This window comes from Megalobrama amblycephala, linkage group LG14 (assembly GCF_018812025.1).
Source record: "Megalobrama amblycephala isolate DHTTF-2021 linkage group LG14, ASM1881202v1, whole genome shotgun sequence".
Classification (NCBI taxonomy): domain Eukaryota; kingdom Metazoa; phylum Chordata; class Actinopteri; order Cypriniformes; family Xenocyprididae; genus Megalobrama; species Megalobrama amblycephala.
Genome location: NC_063057.1, coordinates 5,839,155 through 5,856,654, shown reverse-complemented (window position 1 = coordinate 5,856,654; position 17,500 = coordinate 5,839,155). Strand labels below are relative to the sequence as shown.

The 17,500-nt window shown below is 38.1% G+C and overlaps 2 protein-coding genes across 3 annotated transcripts in view; both read right to left on the bottom strand.

Annotated features, from left to right (window-relative positions):
• The window catches only part of lmf2b (lipase maturation factor 2b), a 16,124-nt gene extending 1,449 nt beyond the window's left edge, over nucleotides 1-14,675 (bottom strand). Inside the window, exons 1-12 of the mRNA XM_048155838.1 lie at nucleotides 14,482-14,675; nucleotides 8,978-9,231; nucleotides 8,815-8,843; nucleotides 8,122-8,315; nucleotides 7,577-7,758; nucleotides 6,084-6,234; nucleotides 5,724-5,858; nucleotides 5,345-5,450; nucleotides 4,806-4,902; nucleotides 3,317-3,490; nucleotides 3,016-3,184; nucleotides 2,818-2,929 (exon numbers count right to left, since the gene is read on the bottom strand). Coding sequence (XP_048011795.1) covers nucleotides 2,818-2,929; nucleotides 3,016-3,184; nucleotides 3,317-3,490; nucleotides 4,806-4,902; nucleotides 5,345-5,450; nucleotides 5,724-5,858; nucleotides 6,084-6,234; nucleotides 7,577-7,758; nucleotides 8,122-8,315; nucleotides 8,815-8,843; nucleotides 8,978-9,231; nucleotides 14,482-14,575 — 1,697 coding nt within the window. The 5' untranslated portion in view covers nucleotides 14,576-14,675. The remainder of the gene's footprint in view (nucleotides 1-2,817; nucleotides 2,930-3,015; nucleotides 3,185-3,316; nucleotides 3,491-4,805; nucleotides 4,903-5,344; nucleotides 5,451-5,723; nucleotides 5,859-6,083; nucleotides 6,235-7,576; nucleotides 7,759-8,121; nucleotides 8,316-8,814; nucleotides 8,844-8,977; nucleotides 9,232-14,481) is intronic.
• A 669-nt stretch (nucleotides 14,676-15,344) lies between these two features.
• Nucleotides 15,345-17,500, bottom strand: part of ovch1 (ovochymase 1) — a 7,326-nt gene continuing 5,170 nt past the window's right edge. For both annotated transcript variants that reach the window (XM_048155837.1, XM_048155836.1), the window contains 6 exons: nucleotides 17,434-17,472; nucleotides 17,138-17,357; nucleotides 16,922-17,076; nucleotides 16,742-16,846; nucleotides 15,625-15,761; nucleotides 15,345-15,541 (listed from right to left, as the gene is read on the bottom strand). In XM_048155837.1, coding sequence (XP_048011794.1) covers nucleotides 15,380-15,541; nucleotides 15,625-15,761; nucleotides 16,742-16,846; nucleotides 16,922-17,076; nucleotides 17,138-17,357; nucleotides 17,434-17,472 — 818 coding nt within the window. In that variant the 3' untranslated portion in view covers nucleotides 15,345-15,379. The remainder of the gene's footprint in view (nucleotides 15,542-15,624; nucleotides 15,762-16,741; nucleotides 16,847-16,921; nucleotides 17,077-17,137; nucleotides 17,358-17,433; nucleotides 17,473-17,500) is intronic.

Sequence of the window (17,500 nt, the reverse complement as noted above, 5' to 3'; positions counted from 1 at the left end):
TATTCAAATGATGTGGATTTGAAAACAGATGGATTGTAAGATAATATTTATTTATTTCTTAGCCAGGAAGTATTCAGTGAAGTGACTGATGCCCATGAATGTGTTATGTCGATGTTTTTATTTCTAATATTACAGCCGACAGCCAGGCTAAGCTTTTGACGGACATGATAACGTGTGTGAGGGGTGAACTAGGTTTGATTTTTGGGTGCTGGAGATGTTTGAAATGCTTTGCGTAGTTCATTATACTTATTTTAGTGAATGAAGTTTATTTCGTGGCTTAAAGGGTTAGTTCACCCAAAAATGAAAATTACGTCATTAATGACTCGCCCTCATGTCGTTCCAAACCAGTAAGACCTCCGTTCATCTTCAGAACACAGTTTAAGATATTTTAGATTTAGTCCGACAGCTTTCTGTCCCTCCATTGAAAATGTTTGTACGGTATACTGTCCATGTCCAGAAAGGTAATAAAAACATCATCAAAGTAGTCCATGTGACATCAGTGGGTTAGTTAGAAGTTTTTGAAGCATCGAAAATACATTTTGGTCCAAAAATAACAAAAACTACGACTTTATTCAGCATTGTCTTCTCTTCCAGAATCCTTTCCATTGAACTGATTCCATTGAACTGATTCCATTGAACTGATTCCATTGAACTGATTCCATTGAACTGATTCATTGAATCCTTTCATCTGTCGGCGTTGGTAATGCACTTTTACATCATTGTTTTTGTCGATTAGGACATCCACGACATTTTGAAGCATCAAAAATACATTTTGGTCCAAAAATAACAAAAACTACGACTTTATTCAGCATTGTCTTCTCTTCCAGAATCCTTTCCATTGAATTGATTCCATTGAATTGATTCCATTGAATTGATTCCATTGAACTGATTCCATTGAACTGATTCCATTGAATCCTTTCATCTGTCGGCGTTGGTAATGCACTTTTACATCATTGTTTTTGTCGATTAGGACATCCACGACATTTTGAAGCATCAAAAATACATTTTGGTCCAAAAACAACAAAAACTACGACTTTATTCAGCATTGTCTTCTCTTCCAGAATCCTTTCCATTGAATTGATTCCATTGAATTGATTCCATTGAACTGATTCCATTGAATCCTTTCATCTGTCGGCGTTGGTAATGCACTTTTACATCATTGTTTTTGGCGATTAGGACATCCACGACATTTTGAAGCATCAAAAATACATTTTGGTCCAAAAATAACAAAAACTACGACTTTATTCAGCATTGTCTTCTCTTCCGGGTCTGTTGTCAATTCGCGTTCACGACTCCGCTTCTTCTTCTTCTTTTTCCTTCTTCTTCTTCTTCTTCCCTGTTTTACAGTGGTTGGCATCCAGCTTATTGGTGCATTACTGCCCCCTTCTGCTCCGGAGTGTGGTTCACGACTCTGCAGTGATGCTGCTGACGTGTTATCTGGTGCGCCAGAGCTTCGTTTACAGTTAGGGAGACGCACGCTGTATTCAAGCTATTCTACATTGTTTGTATTGCTATATTTTTTTAAAATGGTGCGTAAGTGTGCATGTCGCGGATGTCCTAATTGCCAATAACAACCACGGCGACATAAAAGTGCATTACCAACGCCGACAGATGAAAGGATTCAATGGAATCAATTCAATGGAATCAAATCAATGGAATCAAATCAATGGAATCAATTCAATGGAAAGGATTCCGGAAGAGAATACAATGCTGAATAAAGTTGTAGTTTTTGTTATATTTGGACCAAAATGTATTTTCGATGCTTCAACAAATTCTAACTAACCCACTGATGTCACATGGACTACTTTGATGATGTTTTTATTACCTTTCTGGACATGGACAGTGCACCGAAAAAACATTTTCAATGGAGGGACAGAAAGCTCTCGGACTAAATCTAAAATATCTTCAACTGTGTTCTGAAGATTAACGAAGGTCTTACGGGTTAGGAACGACATGAGGGTGAGACATTAATGACATAATTTTCATTTTTGGGTGAACTAACCCTTTAAATAAATTACGTTTCTCAGAGACTGACATGTTTGGCTTGTCAAGAATGTTACATTCAGCTGATGCAAATTCATTGACTTAAAAATCAAGTTCATGTTTTACAAGGAAAGGAGTGGTTTTGATGCACAAAGTTGTTTTTATTGTCTCTTATAACACTATTCTTTTATTTAAACCCATGAAAATGCAGATCCTGTTGTAAATAGTGAAAAATCACTTTTTGAAACCGTTGTTCCATTATTACCCCTTACCGCTCCAGTATCCTTTTAACACCAAACTTGTAATGTGATACTATTAAGTCAAATTATATTAGATATCATTTAGCATTACCTTTTAAAAATACAAAAACTAAAGAAGTTTTTCAAATTTGAATAACATTTATGTAATTTAAAAAGAAACCGAAAAATCATGATATTAATTCAGATCAGTTGTATTATACTATTATTTAATTTAACTCTATTAAGTTCTATTATTTAACTGTATACAATTTAGCATTAACATTTAAAAATTATAAAAAATAACTTAGTAAAACAACTACTAACAAATGGCATATTTATACATAAATGTAAACATATTAGGCATTATATAGGCAACCCCAGGGTTGTATAACATTTTATTTAACCCTCAAAAAAAATAACTGTTTAAGCATTTATTTTTCTCCTCAGAAAACTTGCATAACTATGGAACAATGGAGATAATTAAATTATTCTCTACACTGACCAAAAATATTAAAATCACAAAATAAATATAGCACTAATCTAAAACATCTCAATCTAAATATATGAGTGTTATATAGTAAGGTATGGAGCTCACTTGTCTTTGGCAGGGTCTGTGAAGTGGTAGTTGTAAAGCTTAGCTTTGATTAGGGCCGGAGGTTTCTGACTGAAGGGGTACTGCGCTTCATCCACCTGCAGCAGACTAACCACTACAGGAAAGAAAAACAGGTTAACAGCTTAAATAAGACTCATCTGTAGGCTAACATGTACAGTGACTCCTGCCATGGTCGCTCACCCTCTGGTTTGCCCTGTAGGAGGCGCTGTATGAGGCCCGTAAACCAGGGGTTTCGATCATACCCCTCTTGAGCCGTCTGCCACATCAGCAACTCCAGCCGGGGCTGGTGAGGTCCTACTATGGGTGGGGCTGCGTCCACATTTCCTGGTTTATACATGGCGTTCATTTCCTGCAACAGGAAATGAATGCAACAGTCCACTGAGATTAAACCAAATGAAGACTTTATGGAAACAATGGCTGTGTCATTCATTACTCAGAGAGTATTGTTGTAGCAGGGCAACCTTTCCCATGTGCTTCTTACCGTCCATTTCAGCCCATCATAGCTACCCTCTAAAACGATCTCAGGCCTGCCCTCGGTGGAGACCATTCTGTGCTGGATCCCGTATGCCCCGACCAGCTGGAACCTCTCCACGGCGCTGTACGCCTCTCGCACTTCAGGTATTACTGACATGCCAGCCATGGCTGTGTATGGAACCTGAGAGGAAACGCCAACATGTACTGTAAAAAGGCAGGTAAAATGCCTAAATTGTACCAGTTCAGTGTATAACAGCAGTTCTCAACCTTTCTGCCCCCCATTGTCAAGAAGACCCACCAAAATTTCTGCTATAAAAGGAAAAAGCTGCTCATTTTCAAAGTTTTTTTATTTACTGAAACTAGCAGTGGAGATAAAAATCAAATTAATTAAATAAATAATATAAATACAAATGATTTTGAATATTATTTACATTATTTATTCATTTTATTTATAAAAAACAGAGGCAGTTTCAATAACTGAATCCTTCTTTTTAAGTTTAAATTGTATTATTAAATTAATATGGAAGGCTCGTTTCCACCACAAAAAACCCCTCTCAATTCTGACTTTATTTCTCATAATTGCGAGATTTAAACTCACAATTGCGTGTTATAAAGTCTAAATTATAATGTCTGACTTTTTCTCTCAGAATTGTGACTTTATATCATGCAATTCTGACTTTATAAGACGCAATTGTGAGATATAAACTCGCAATTGCAAGAAAAAAAGTCAGAATTGTGAGATAAAAAGTCGCAATTACCTTTTTTTTTTTTTTTTTTTTTTTTTAAATGGTGGAAATAGGCTTCCACAAATGAAGGAATTTACCTGCCTCTAGTCATTTTTTTTTTTTTTTTTAAATCACAAATACAGTAGCAATTTCTACCAGGTAAAATATACTAAAATATACTTTACAGCTTGACAATAACTACAAAAAAGATGACACAAATACGTTTTAAGATTTTACTAAATTGCATGACTTTGTCATGTCTAGAAAAATCACACTTAAAATAAAATTATAGTTCTTTAATAAAAAATGACATGTTGAGAGAATTAAGATAAATATGACATCAGGGTACATCTTGAATTTTAGCTTATTTTATAAACTATATTTTCCACTTATTTTAAATCATGTTATGCCATCTTGAGGCCACCTTGTTACTGTGCAGAGGCCCTAGAGGGCCCGACCCCCTAGTCTATAAAGATCATGTTTTACGGTTATGGACAGCAGAGGGCACTGTATTGCTCGTGTGTAATAAAAACTGGAGCAAAATGAAGGAAACAAAAAATTATATACAATGTTTTAACAATAATATAGTTTTTTTTTTCTTTTTTCTTTTTTTTACACTAAATGCAAACAAATGCAAAGTCACTAGTACAATTATGTAACATTTGAGAACAGTTATGCATTATCAATATGACTGGATGAGACACAAAGCTGCCAAAATCAAATAAATCGCTCATCAGTTGTTACGTTGCATATGTAGGACATGTAGCTCACCACACTGAGGGAAAAGATGGCCACAGCGGCCGCCGTGATGACCGCCCACTGGATGAGGGACCACAACTTGCTGACGATGCCTCGTGTGCACAAACACCTACCAAAGGAAACAGATGTGAGATTTCTTGGCTTGCCTCCTGTAACAGTGGACACTGGCAAAATCATGGTCTGAAATTCTAAATCTTTTGTACACACACCCACTTGTATATGTGGTTTACGAGGACTCTCCGTAGGCGTAATGGTTTTTAAACTGTACAAACTGTATATTCCATCCCCTTACACTAAACTTACCCACCACAGAAAACTTTTGGCATGTTTTGAATTTCAAAAATACAGTTTAGTATGGGTTTTTTTTAAGCCATTTGGTTTATGAGAACCATGTTTACCCATGTCGTTATACACATTTGTGTCCTCAAACCATATATACAAGAACACACACACACACACACACACACACACACACACACACACACACACACACACACACACACACAAAGAAATATAATCAGATTCTAATAAGCATTCCTGCTGGGGCTTACATTAGCATGGCGGCCACCGCTTCCCAGGTGAACGACAGCACACCAACCCAGACAGTGGGGCCCTGAAAATACCTCAGAAAGTCATCAAATTCCCTTTGAGTGAAACCTGAAAGCAAGCAGCAATGAATAGATTAATAATTCAATTAACTGATGCATCTATTAGTGATATTTTGACTTGTTCATACAACAGAACAGGTTTCATATCACAAAACATCCTGAAAAACAACAAATCAGTTTATGGCATGGCAGGTTAATGAAATTATCAAACCATAACATATCCTAACAATTCAATTTTAAATTTGTACTCACATATTTATTTTCAAACTAAAAGGAAGCATCAGATACTTTTTTGTTTTATATTTCACACTTGAAGACTCACTGGTTTTGGATGACAGAGTTTTGTTTTCCCAGTTAATCAGCAGCTTGAAGAGAATAATTGTACTGATCAGGATGAACAGGTCGACGGCCAACTCCACCAGCACAGACAAAACACAGAGCAAAGTCTGCGTACAGCCTGAAAAGCACAGGCATACGCTCAAATTAAAGCTCATAAGCGTGTTGGGATCGTCACACATTAGTTTGGTACTGGCGGAACAAAAATATTTCATTAACATCTCCTTTGATGCATTTTTACTAAGATTGCATTAATGAGCCCCTTAATTAGATCATTAGTGAAAGTTTGTTACTACCCCACCAGAAATGACTGCACAAAACAGAAGTTAGAGATATGAGGTCATACTCCTGGACTTTCTTTCCTGGCCCTTCTTCTTCTTCGGGCTGGTACTGGAGTTGAAGTGATCATCATCCAGCAATGAGAAGCTCAGGGCGATGCTCAGCAGGTTCAGAAGGCTACAGTTCCCAGTGAGGATGTGGCAGAGCTGAAGAAACAGCTGACAGAATGGTATAAAACAAGTATTAGTGAAAAAAAGACTTGCAGTAGAACAGAGACACTGTAAACTATAGACACTAAAAACAAATAAAAATATAATGCCATATCAGCATCAAAAGCTGGAAAACAAACAAACAAAAACCATACATAAAACATACAAATTAATTGACTAATTACATACATACATACATACAGTACAGTCCAAAAGTTTGGAACCACTAAGATTTTTAATGTTTTTAAAAGAAGGCTACCAAGGCTACATTTATTTAATTAAAAATACAGTAAAAAAACAGTAATATTGTGAAATATTATTACAATTTAAAATAACTGTGTACTATTTAAATATATTTGACAAAGTAATTTATTCCTGTGATGCAAAGCTGAATTTTCAGCATCGTTACTCCAGTCTTCAGTGTCACATGATCCTTCAGAAATCATTCTAATATGCTGATCTGCTGCTCAATAAACATTTATGATTATTTTCAATGTTGAAAACAGTTGTGTACTTTTTTTTTTTTCAGGATTCCTTGATGAATAGAAAGTTCAAAAGAACAGCATTTATCTGAAATACAAAGCTTCTGTAGCATTATACACTACCGTTCAAAAGTTTGGGGTCAGTAAGAATTTTTATTTTTATTTTTTTGAAAAGAAATGAAAGAAATGAATACTTTTATTCAGCAAGGATGCATTAAATCAATCAAAAGTGGCAGTAAAGACATTTATAATGTTACAAAAGATTAGATTTCAGATAAACACTGTTCTTTTGAACTTTCTATTCATCAAATAATCCTGAAAAAAAATATTGTACACAAATATTTTGTACAATTGTACACATTAAATGTTTCTTGAGCAGCAGATCAGCATATTAGAATGATTTCTGAAGGATCATGTGACACTGAAGACTGATGCTGAAAATTCAGCTTTGCCATCACAGGAATAAATTACTTTGTGAAATATATTCAAATAGAAAACAGTCATTTTAAATTGTAATAATATTTCACAATATTACTGTTTTTACTGTATTTTTAATTAAATAAATGTAGCCTTGGTGAGCAGACAAAACTTCTTTTAAAAACATTAAAAATCTTAGTGGTTCCAAACTTTTGGACTGGACTGGACTGGACTGTGTATATATATATATATTACATACACACGTAAGACATATTTAATTTATTTATAAATTATTTTAAAATATAAAATAATACCATACAAATATTGTAGTGGGGCCAGTAAAATACTAAGTAAAGACTCTTCATATTTTCAACAGAAGGGATGTAAATATCTTTTAATGCATGACACACACACACACTCACACACTCACACATACAGAATATGTAACAAACCTGAACATAAAAGCCGACCAGTCTTAAGCGGCGAATGGGAGCAAAGTACGTCAGAAGAGGAACGGTGATCTCGCACTGCAACACGACCACTGCTCCTAATCTCAGCAACCAATCAGGGAGCTGATGAACGAACCAGGCCAAAGGAGTGGGACTCATCTGGTTCTCCAAATGATGACTCAGTGCTGCAAAAGAGATGCTGGGGTTTTCAAAACACTGTAATCTACAGATGAGTCAGTTTGTGCCACACAGATGTGTTGTCTGCCTCACAGTTCTTGGCTATTTTTAAAATTACTTAATGAATATTTATAGAATTTCTGAATTTGCATGAATTAAGAGCGTTTTCATTTTTCAAGTATTTAAGGCACTAGATTAAAGCCATATACCAACGGCTTATATAATATATAAATCATATGGGGAGTGAATTTCCAGCAAAGTGCCGTATAAGATTTCCTCATTAATAAGAGTGGGCAGCATGACGAGCACAAATGAACTGATCTCAACCGATACAGAATGAATAATGTTAAAAAAAAAAACATTCAATGTACCTGACAGCCCGTACCACGCAGGGTCGCCACTGGCCAGCTTACTCACACCTGTGCAGAAGGTCAGCCGGAAGAACAGCCAGCGGGTCAACCAAAAGGTCACAGGGTCGTGGTACCTGTGAGAGGAACGCCTGCGCAGCAAACCCAGCGGAGCTACAAGCACAGCCAGAAACCCAGCCTCCAGCAGCAGCATATCCCTATGAGACGGTTACAACGAATCAGAAACCGTCTCGCTCAATTACAAACATGACCAGATTTCTATTATTTCTGAAGAAAAGAGCCCACCCACAAATCTCTATAATCTTCTTCCTAGACATGGCTGGGGTTCTTCAAATATGACTCAGCATTTTTTTCTTTTGTCAATTTTGTTAGAAAAGTAAAGGCACATAGTCTAACTGATTAGTCATTCAGTGGACTGCAATCATAGTCCACTTGAAGGAGTGAATGAAAATGGGATTCAGAAGGGATTGAATAAGTGCACTCGATAATTTCGGACACCACTATGAACGGCTGTCCCCTCAAAGTGCCCTATTTAAGGGTATAGGGGACACAGCCTTAGACTTTCTGCTTCAAAGAATCTGACTTGCAAATGCCCCAATTATGAGCCTCTACAACAATAGAGAAATGACAAGCGGTTACACCTGTGTCGGTTACACCGAACGAGACATAAGTCATATGAAAACTTGTGGAACTCACCATTCAGACTGGAGGAATTCTCCCCCAACCTATAAAACAAAACAATCACTCAGTTACAGTTAAACAGAGGCCACAATGTCAAAAGCAGCACCTGACTCGGTGCACAATAGTTTTATGAACTTAAATAGCTTTTCATACTCTGACAGGATGGCATTATACTAACATTATACAGTGAGAGGTAGAGGGCCCACAGGCAGAGGTAGATCAGACTGTCTCTCAGGGGCACCAGCAGCACAGCGCCCAGGCTCAGCACCACCCCAAGCAGGCAGATGAGCTCCAGGGCCTGCTGGGGCGCCAGACCCAGGGACGGACCCAACCACAGCAGGGACGGGGAGGCCTCCAGCTGCTCCAGCAGGGGCCACTGCACTTTTGGCATCTGCAGGCGCACAGGAACAATGCCCTCATCGCCATACAACCCTGTCCGGGGAGACACAAACAGAGGCATGCTTAATGTCAATTTGATCATTCTTGCTGTGCATGACAGAACTGTGAACATTACTCAAAATGTAATAACTTAATCTGAATTTCCTTTTCAATAAATGGACAGAAAAGCATACAAACATAACCAATACAGTCTGATTCACAAATGAATGACTCTTATGAGATGGTTCTTTTAAAGGGTTAGTTCACCCCAAAATGAAGATTCTGTCATCATTTACTCACCATCATATCGTTCCAAACCCATAAGACTTTCGTTCATCTTGTTACGCAGCATGTTTGAGCTTCAGCAAGAACCAATGAGGTTCATTCTCGTGTTACGCAGCACGTTTGAGCTTCTGCAAGAACCAATGAGGTCCATTCTTATGTTACGCAGCACGTTTGAGCTTCAGCAAGAACCAATGAGGTCCATTCTTATGTTACGCAGCACGTTTGAGCTTCTGCAAGAACCAATGAGGTCCATTCTCGTGTTACGCAGCACGTTTGAGCTTCTGCAAGAACCAATGAGGTCCATTCTTATGTTACGCAGCACGTTTGAGCTTCAGCAAGAACCAATGAGGTTCATTCTCATGTTACGCAGCATGTTTGAGCTTCAGCAAGAACCAATGAGGTTCATTCTCGTGTTACGCAGCACGTTTGAGCTTCTGCAAGAACCAATGAGGTCCATTCTTATGTTACGCAGCACGTTTGAGCTTCAGCAAGAACCAATGAGGTCCATTCTTATGTTACGCAGCACGTTTGAGCTTCAGCAAGAACCAATGAGGTCCATTCTTATGTTACGCAGCACGTTTGAGCTTCTGCAAGAACCAATGAGGTCCATTCTTATGTTACGCAGCACGTTTGAGCTTCAGCAAGAACCAATGAGGTTCATTCTTATGTTACGCAGCACGTTTGAGCTTCAGCAAGAACCAATGAGGTCCATTCTTATGTTACGCAGCACGTTTGAGCTTCAGCAAGAACCAATGAGGTCCATTCTTATGTTACGCAGCACGTTTGAGCTTCAGCAAGAACCAATGAGGTCCATTCTTATGTTACGCAGCACATTTGAGCTTCAGCAAGAACCAATGAGGTCCATTCTTATGTTACGCAGCACGTTTGAGCTTCTGCAAGAACCAATGAGGTCCATTCTTATGTTACGCAGCACGTTTGAGCTTCTGCAAGAACCAATGAGGTCCATTCTTATGTTACGCAGCACATTTGAGCTTCAGCAAGAACCAATGAGGTCCATTCTTATGTTACGCAGCACGTTTGAGCTTCTGCAAGAACCAATGAGGTCCATTCTTATGTTACGCAGCACGTTTGAGCTTCAGCAAGAACCAATGAGGTCCATTCTTATGTTACGCAGCACATTTGAGCTTCAGCAAGAACCAATGAGGTCCATTCTTATGTTACGCAGCACGTTTGAGCTTCTGCAAGAACCAATGAGGTCCATTCTTATGTTACGCAGCACGTTTGAGCTTCAGCAAGAACCAATGAGGTCCATTCTTATGTTACGCAGCACATTTGAGCTTCAGCAAGAACCAATGAGGTCCATTCTTATGTTACGCAGCACGTTTGAGCTTCTGCAAGAACCAATGAGGTCCATTCTTATGTTACGCAGCACGTTTGAGCTTCTGCAAGAACCAATGAGGTCCATTCTTATGTTACGCAGCACATTTGAGCTTCAGCAAGAACCAATGAGGTCCATTCTTATGTTACGCAGCACGTTTGAGCTTCCAGAAGAACCAATGAGGTTCATTCTTATGTTACGCAGCACGTTTGAGCTTCCAGAAGAACCAATGAGGTTCATTCTCATGTTACGCAGCACGTTTAACTTCAGGAACAATCAATGAGGTTCATTCTCATGTTACACAGCACGTTTGAGCTTCTGCAAGAACCAATGAGGTCCATTCTTATGTTACGCAGCACGTTTGAGCTTCTGCAAGAACCAATGAGGTCCATTCTTATGTTACGCAGCACATTTGAGCTTCAGCAAGAACCAATGAGGTCCATTCTTATGTTACGCAGCACGTTTGAGCTTCCAGAAGAACCAATGAGGTCCATTCTTATGTTACGCAGCACGTTTGAGCTTCCAGAAGAACCAATGAGGTTCATTCTCGTGTTACGCAGCACGTTTGAGCTTCAGCAAGAACCAGTGAGGTTTGTTTTCAAGCATCAAGCAAGTACAACAACTGTTTATGTTCGCTGAAGAATGTATATATGTGAATAAAAGCCTAAATTCAATCTGTTCAGAATATAAAGCAACTGAGTCTCTTCAGAAAATTTGGACTAAACCTCTTAAATCATATGGTTGTTTTATGATCTCTTTATGAACTTTTTGAAGCCTCAAAGTGGTAGTTGCATAGCTGTCAATAGAGGGACAGAAATCGCTCAGATTTCATTAAAAATATCTTCATTTATACAGTCGACATATAGTGCAGTTGCGCTTCGGTTGACCCGAGTTCGAGTCCTGGCTTGCGGACCTTTCCCAATCCGGCCCCCCTCTCTCTCCCATTACGCTTCCTGTCTACATGCTGTCCTATCAGAATAAAAGATGCTATCAAAACCACCTTGAGGGTGAGTAAATGATGACAATATTTTCATAACCCTTTAAAGAATCATCAATACGACTCATGAACAAACTATATTTTATTATAACTGTACTTATGTACATATTATTATTAAATATTTAGGCAAACAAATTTGCCGATATAACTATACCCATACATTGAATGAATGAATGAATGAATGAATGAATGAATGAATGAATGAATGAACATTAACAGCCCATTTTACTTCCATAATGTGAGAAATGTGTGTCAGATTCTTAAGGTAAAATGGGTTGTGAATGCCATTTCATTTTGACTGTAAAGCTGTATTGATGAATGAGGTATGAAAAAAAAAACTGGTCATATTTCATTGGGTAAAGTGCTGATTAGAAACACCGTGCCATGTGGCCTGTGGTGACAGACTGTCCTCATGGTCTGCACACAATAATGTTGTGTGTACTCAGTGGTAAAAGCACAAAACATCAAGCTGTATGTAAACATTCATTCAATGGAACAACACAGGCACACACTGCCATGACAATGAGCAAAACAAAAACCCGTCCTGTGACTTTTTAATGCCTCCGAACAAGTACAGACACCCCAGATGTCCTAGCAGTGTTAAACATGAATGCGAACAGGTGCACTGTAAAATACTGCTTTAGGCGACTTCCTAATTTAATGAACGGCGGACTGACATACAGTACAGAGAGATCAGGAAATACTACTTTACTATGTTGCAGAATGTTGACAATTTATAAAGTGACTGAAGTCTTAAGGTGGGTGGCGGTTCACAGAGTTGCATGTTCACATTTTTAGCATGCAAGCCACAGCAAGAGTGCGCGTATAGCAGGCTGGTTTGAGTTAGAGAACAGGCCGTGTATTGTGCCAGTGCCAACGTATGACTCACGGTTGCTCTTTGAAGACCCAGTTCTGCCACAAACGGCTCCTCCAGTCGCACTGCCTTGAGGATCGCTTCCCATAGAGGGGGCTACGTTTCCCAAAAGCATCACAGACTGTAGAACTATTACCACCAATGGTCTCTACAATCAACTTAACTCACAATGCTTTTGAGAAATGCTGCCCTGAACTGAAACACTGTGAACATGCCCCCTTCTGTTGAGTTTTAAACATGCAGCTGAGCCACAAACTCAAAATATCAAATGGGAAAAATAGAGCTATTATTAAGTGCATATGATTTCCCTTATCTGTGGGCAACAGTCTGCTGGTGGCAAGATTTAGCAGTACTCCGCTTTTTGTGATAAACACCCTACAATACAAGGATAGACATGAAACTAGAGATGCACCGATACTAAAATTCTCCACCGATAGCCGATAATTCAGAGTGATATCTGCCGATAATGATACCGATGAATGATCATTTCATTAAAATGAATAATTAATCATTATATTTTGAAAGAAAAGCAAATAAAAACTTTATTCTCTCCATTTCTTCAACTTGTTTCAGAGTAACTGATATCAGTTATAAACAAACACATTACTCAAATTAATATTAACACATTAACTAAATTGTAAAGAATAAACTTTCTGAACGATATAAATTCATATAATTGCTATTAATATTGAACATCACACTGGTTTCTTAACATTTTCTGTACACAAAGCACAAATTTGGTGCATTTTCCTGCCCTCGTTTGACTGACCGGATATATCGGGCGATAACACCAAAATTTGCTTTTATCAATACCGATTATTGGCCGATATATCGGTGCATCTCTACATGAAAATGTGCTTTTAATTCTTTCAAATAAATATAAAATTGTATAAATCATATTTGAACTGACTGACCAAAGTATTTAAAGGGAGAAGATTACCGTAAAAACGTACATTTTAACATTAGATGGTAAATCCACTATTAATTTGCTATACAGTATTAAATTACATCAAAAGTAACTGTATAAATTAAAAGTAATCCCTTGCTTTACTTTTTCAAGGGAAAAGTAATTAAATTACAGCAATTAGACACTTTAATGCATTACATCCAACACTGATATGGATGCATATTTAGAGAGAGAATGCATAATCCTGCTCTTGGTAATACATTTCAAATGTATGAGTCACATAATGGTTGGAAATGAGAGCTTGTTAAAAAGAATTTTGCTGTTGCATGGCTTCATAAGAGCTTATTGACACTTTTAAAAGGTCATGCTGTAGAATCAGCTGGAAAAATAAGGCCTACATCATAGATGGCATATGCAAAAAGCATTTTAAGGAAACAAAAAGCTCACAGGCCCCTGAGCGATGACGGGTCACTACAGTGCGCACTCAGCACTAACTGGCGGGGTTCCTAAAATCAGCACATGTGGAGGAACTGAAGCAATGCTGATTTATTCATACGGGCATTATGTCAAGTTATCTCGAAGTTCTGAAATCATATTTAAAATATTGAATACACTGCGCAAATTCAGCTGGAATGTGTCGTTCTGCATGGAGATTCGGTTTGTGCACGAGCTCCTTCAAAAGTTAGGAGTGAAACTGATCCCCCGTGACACGAGAACCTGCGGGAATGAGCGATTAGCGCCAATGAATGAACGAACCAAAGGAATGCCGTTTTGTTTTCGCCGACATTCCACAACACGGTTCAAGTTCAAGTGTATGTATGCGCAACCATTCATTAATGCCGCACCCAAAATCCACCATAGCCGCCAAACACCCACCTTCAAAAAAACACAAACTTCCCTACCTGGTATCTGAACGTAGATGGATGAAAAAGCACACACGTAAATAAGTGCAATGCTGCTCAAGAACATTTGTCTGGGCGTTTTTACTTCCCCCATCTTGGCGGCTTGCTGCAGGGATGAGGTGTCACTTTGTTTCGGGTGATTCGAGCGCTGATGCTCATTGGAAAAATGAAGAGGAATCAGAGGGGTGGAGTTTGAATTTAGTGATGGGAAGTCCGACTCACTTCCGCGAATCGGTTCTTTCGAACTGTTCGTTCGGTTCTTTTACGTCATGACGAAATCACACCACCACGTGGTCCCTGAGAGTCAAACTGAAACGTTCTAAACGTTCCAAAAAAGAGCCATATGTTGTCATTTAGAACCTAACTATCATTTTACATCAGAGCATTCTAAATTAATTTACAGTAACTGAAATGTTTTGTAAATGCTGTTTATTAAATCAGCTGTTTCAAATGCGTGTTAATAAAACCAAAAAAGCGCGTGAGACTCGAGTACCGCTCGAACTGATTGATTCTAATTCATTTAATGTAAACGGTTCAAATGATTCATTTAAAGAATCGATTCAAATGAACGATTCGTTCACTAGCTTGAATTTGTGGCACTTGGGTGAACGTTACAATAGCATTTCGAAAGCAGAACAATGCAACAGTGTATACCACTACATTTTAGACAATTACATTCAGCCAAGCGTCACATGATCGATCGTTTCTAGAGAAGTCTTCCCTACTGATTCATGTAACTACAAAATAACAATGCATTTTTGGTTAAACATTTAAATTGGTAATTTTCTTTTGTTTATATATAATTTGATCATTTAAAAAAAATATATTATTTTGCAAAAAACATGACAATGAGCCAAGGAGGAGATGCACAATATTTTAGTAAGCTTTATTAAAGGTATTAGGAATTTTTAATACAAGTTTGTATCCAGGAGTAATGGGCAGACACTCGAGTGAACACAGCTGGTTTCTGAGGTTCACATTTCTTGCCGCTCCCTGCTGTTAATCCTACAAGGTAGTAGACGCCATTTTTCGCACACACAAGGGGTGCGCCCGAGTCCCCCTATAAAATAAAGAATTTAGGTGACCCAGACATGTGCATGTGAATCATGATTGTTCAATACAGACGTGTTGAAACTACTGTACCAGGCAGGAGGTAGAAGCTGCTGCATCTGTACACAGGAGCAACTTCATGTTGAAACTGTCACCCCAGCCAGTCTGGCAGGCTTTCTCAGAAAGAGGCTTAACCCTGGCCATGTGAAGGATATCAGGGTGCAGATCCACTAATATGAGAAGAGAATACATAACTACTCTCCTGAAACGTGCTTGAGGAAGGAGCAGATACAACGTAGCAATGGATGAAAAATGTTGCACAGAAAATTGTGGGGTTTCCATTTATCATTTTCCAAATTTGGTCTTTGGACTTTATTACTCCAATAAATCAAATAAATAAAAGCATAAATGTATAAATAAAAGCATAAACAAACAAACAATACAGGCTCCAGCATTCCTGTGGCCCTACACAGAACAAGCGATTTAGAGAATGGATATAAAAATAAGATAAAATAAAATCAGTTTGGAGAATGGATGTAAAAAAAAAAAAAAAATAAAATAAAATAAAAATTAAAAATTACAAAAATAAAGTGATTGAGAAATAAAATAAATTACAAAAAAAAAAAAAAAATACTACTAATAAAATAAAGTGATTTGCAAAATGGATGGAAGGAAAATAAAATAAAAATAAATAGAAAATAAAATAAAAATAAAAAAATAAAATAAAGTGGTTTGGAGAATGGACGGAAGGAAAAATAAAATAAAAATATAAAATAAAATAAAAAAAAATAAGATAAGTGGTTTGGAGAATGGATGGGAAATAAAATAAAAATAAAGAGGTTTGGAGAATGGCTGGACAGAAAAAAATAAAATAAAATGTGGTTTGAAGAATGTATGGATGAAAAATAAAAAATAAAAATAAAATAAGTGGTTTGGAGAATTGATGGATGAAAAAAAAAAAAAAAAAAAAAAAAAAAAAAAAGCATTTTGGAGAATGGATGTATGGAAAATCTTTCTCCTTTCTCCTCTAACCACCTAACTCCAAATTTTCACAATCCAATTAGTTATTATGGGATAAAATCAAGTCTACATTATTTTCTTGAATGGCTCATTTCACATAGAAATACATCAAATTACAAAGTAAAAGGGGTTGTGAAAGTCATTATCTTGATTTTAATCTCAAACCCTGTTAAGAAGCCAGTTGACTCACAGGTGGCTTTTCTCGTCCCCCAACCAGTTGTCACACAAGACGAGGTGTCTTCATTCACCATTTCATCATCTTTATCCGTTAAGCACACCGGAAATATCATCGGCCCTGGATGGAGCACACGTTAAAGCTGTACAACTTGAGCGGGATCTCATTAAAAACACAGAAATGGTCACATGATACCTATTCGAGCTGGGACAGATAAGCGGATCATGGAGAGATCGGAGACTGGTGGGAATTTGCTGTCGTGAGCCAAACTCTGCACGCTTTCCACAGCCGCGGTCTGACCCGACATGAAGTTGAGGTCGTGAGCTCCCAAGATCACAACATCTCCAGCCCTGTGGGACAGAGTGTCAGAACATCACTGAGGAACAACAGATAAACGCAGATCAAACTTACTTGGCGAAGCAGTGGCGCGATGCCAGTACCCAGCGCGGGTGAACGAGGACGCCGCTGCAGTAATGCGTGTCGTGGCTCTGCAGACTGACGTGCCACGGCCAGGAGTTTGGGCACGCCTCGCTCATGTTCTCCACCTTGAATGTGCCATCCTCAGTGGACACCACCTGCGCCAAGCCGCTGGGCAGTTGGCAGGGCTCCATCTTGGACTGACCACACTGAGCTGAAGCCACAAAATGGACACGAACGATGAATAAAGCAATACGACTGATACTGAGAGCACGAAAAGACAGTCTTACCAGTTGAATCTGCTCCAGAGTCAGCAGAAACGTGTTCACCTATATAATGCAAGAGGAAAATAGGCTG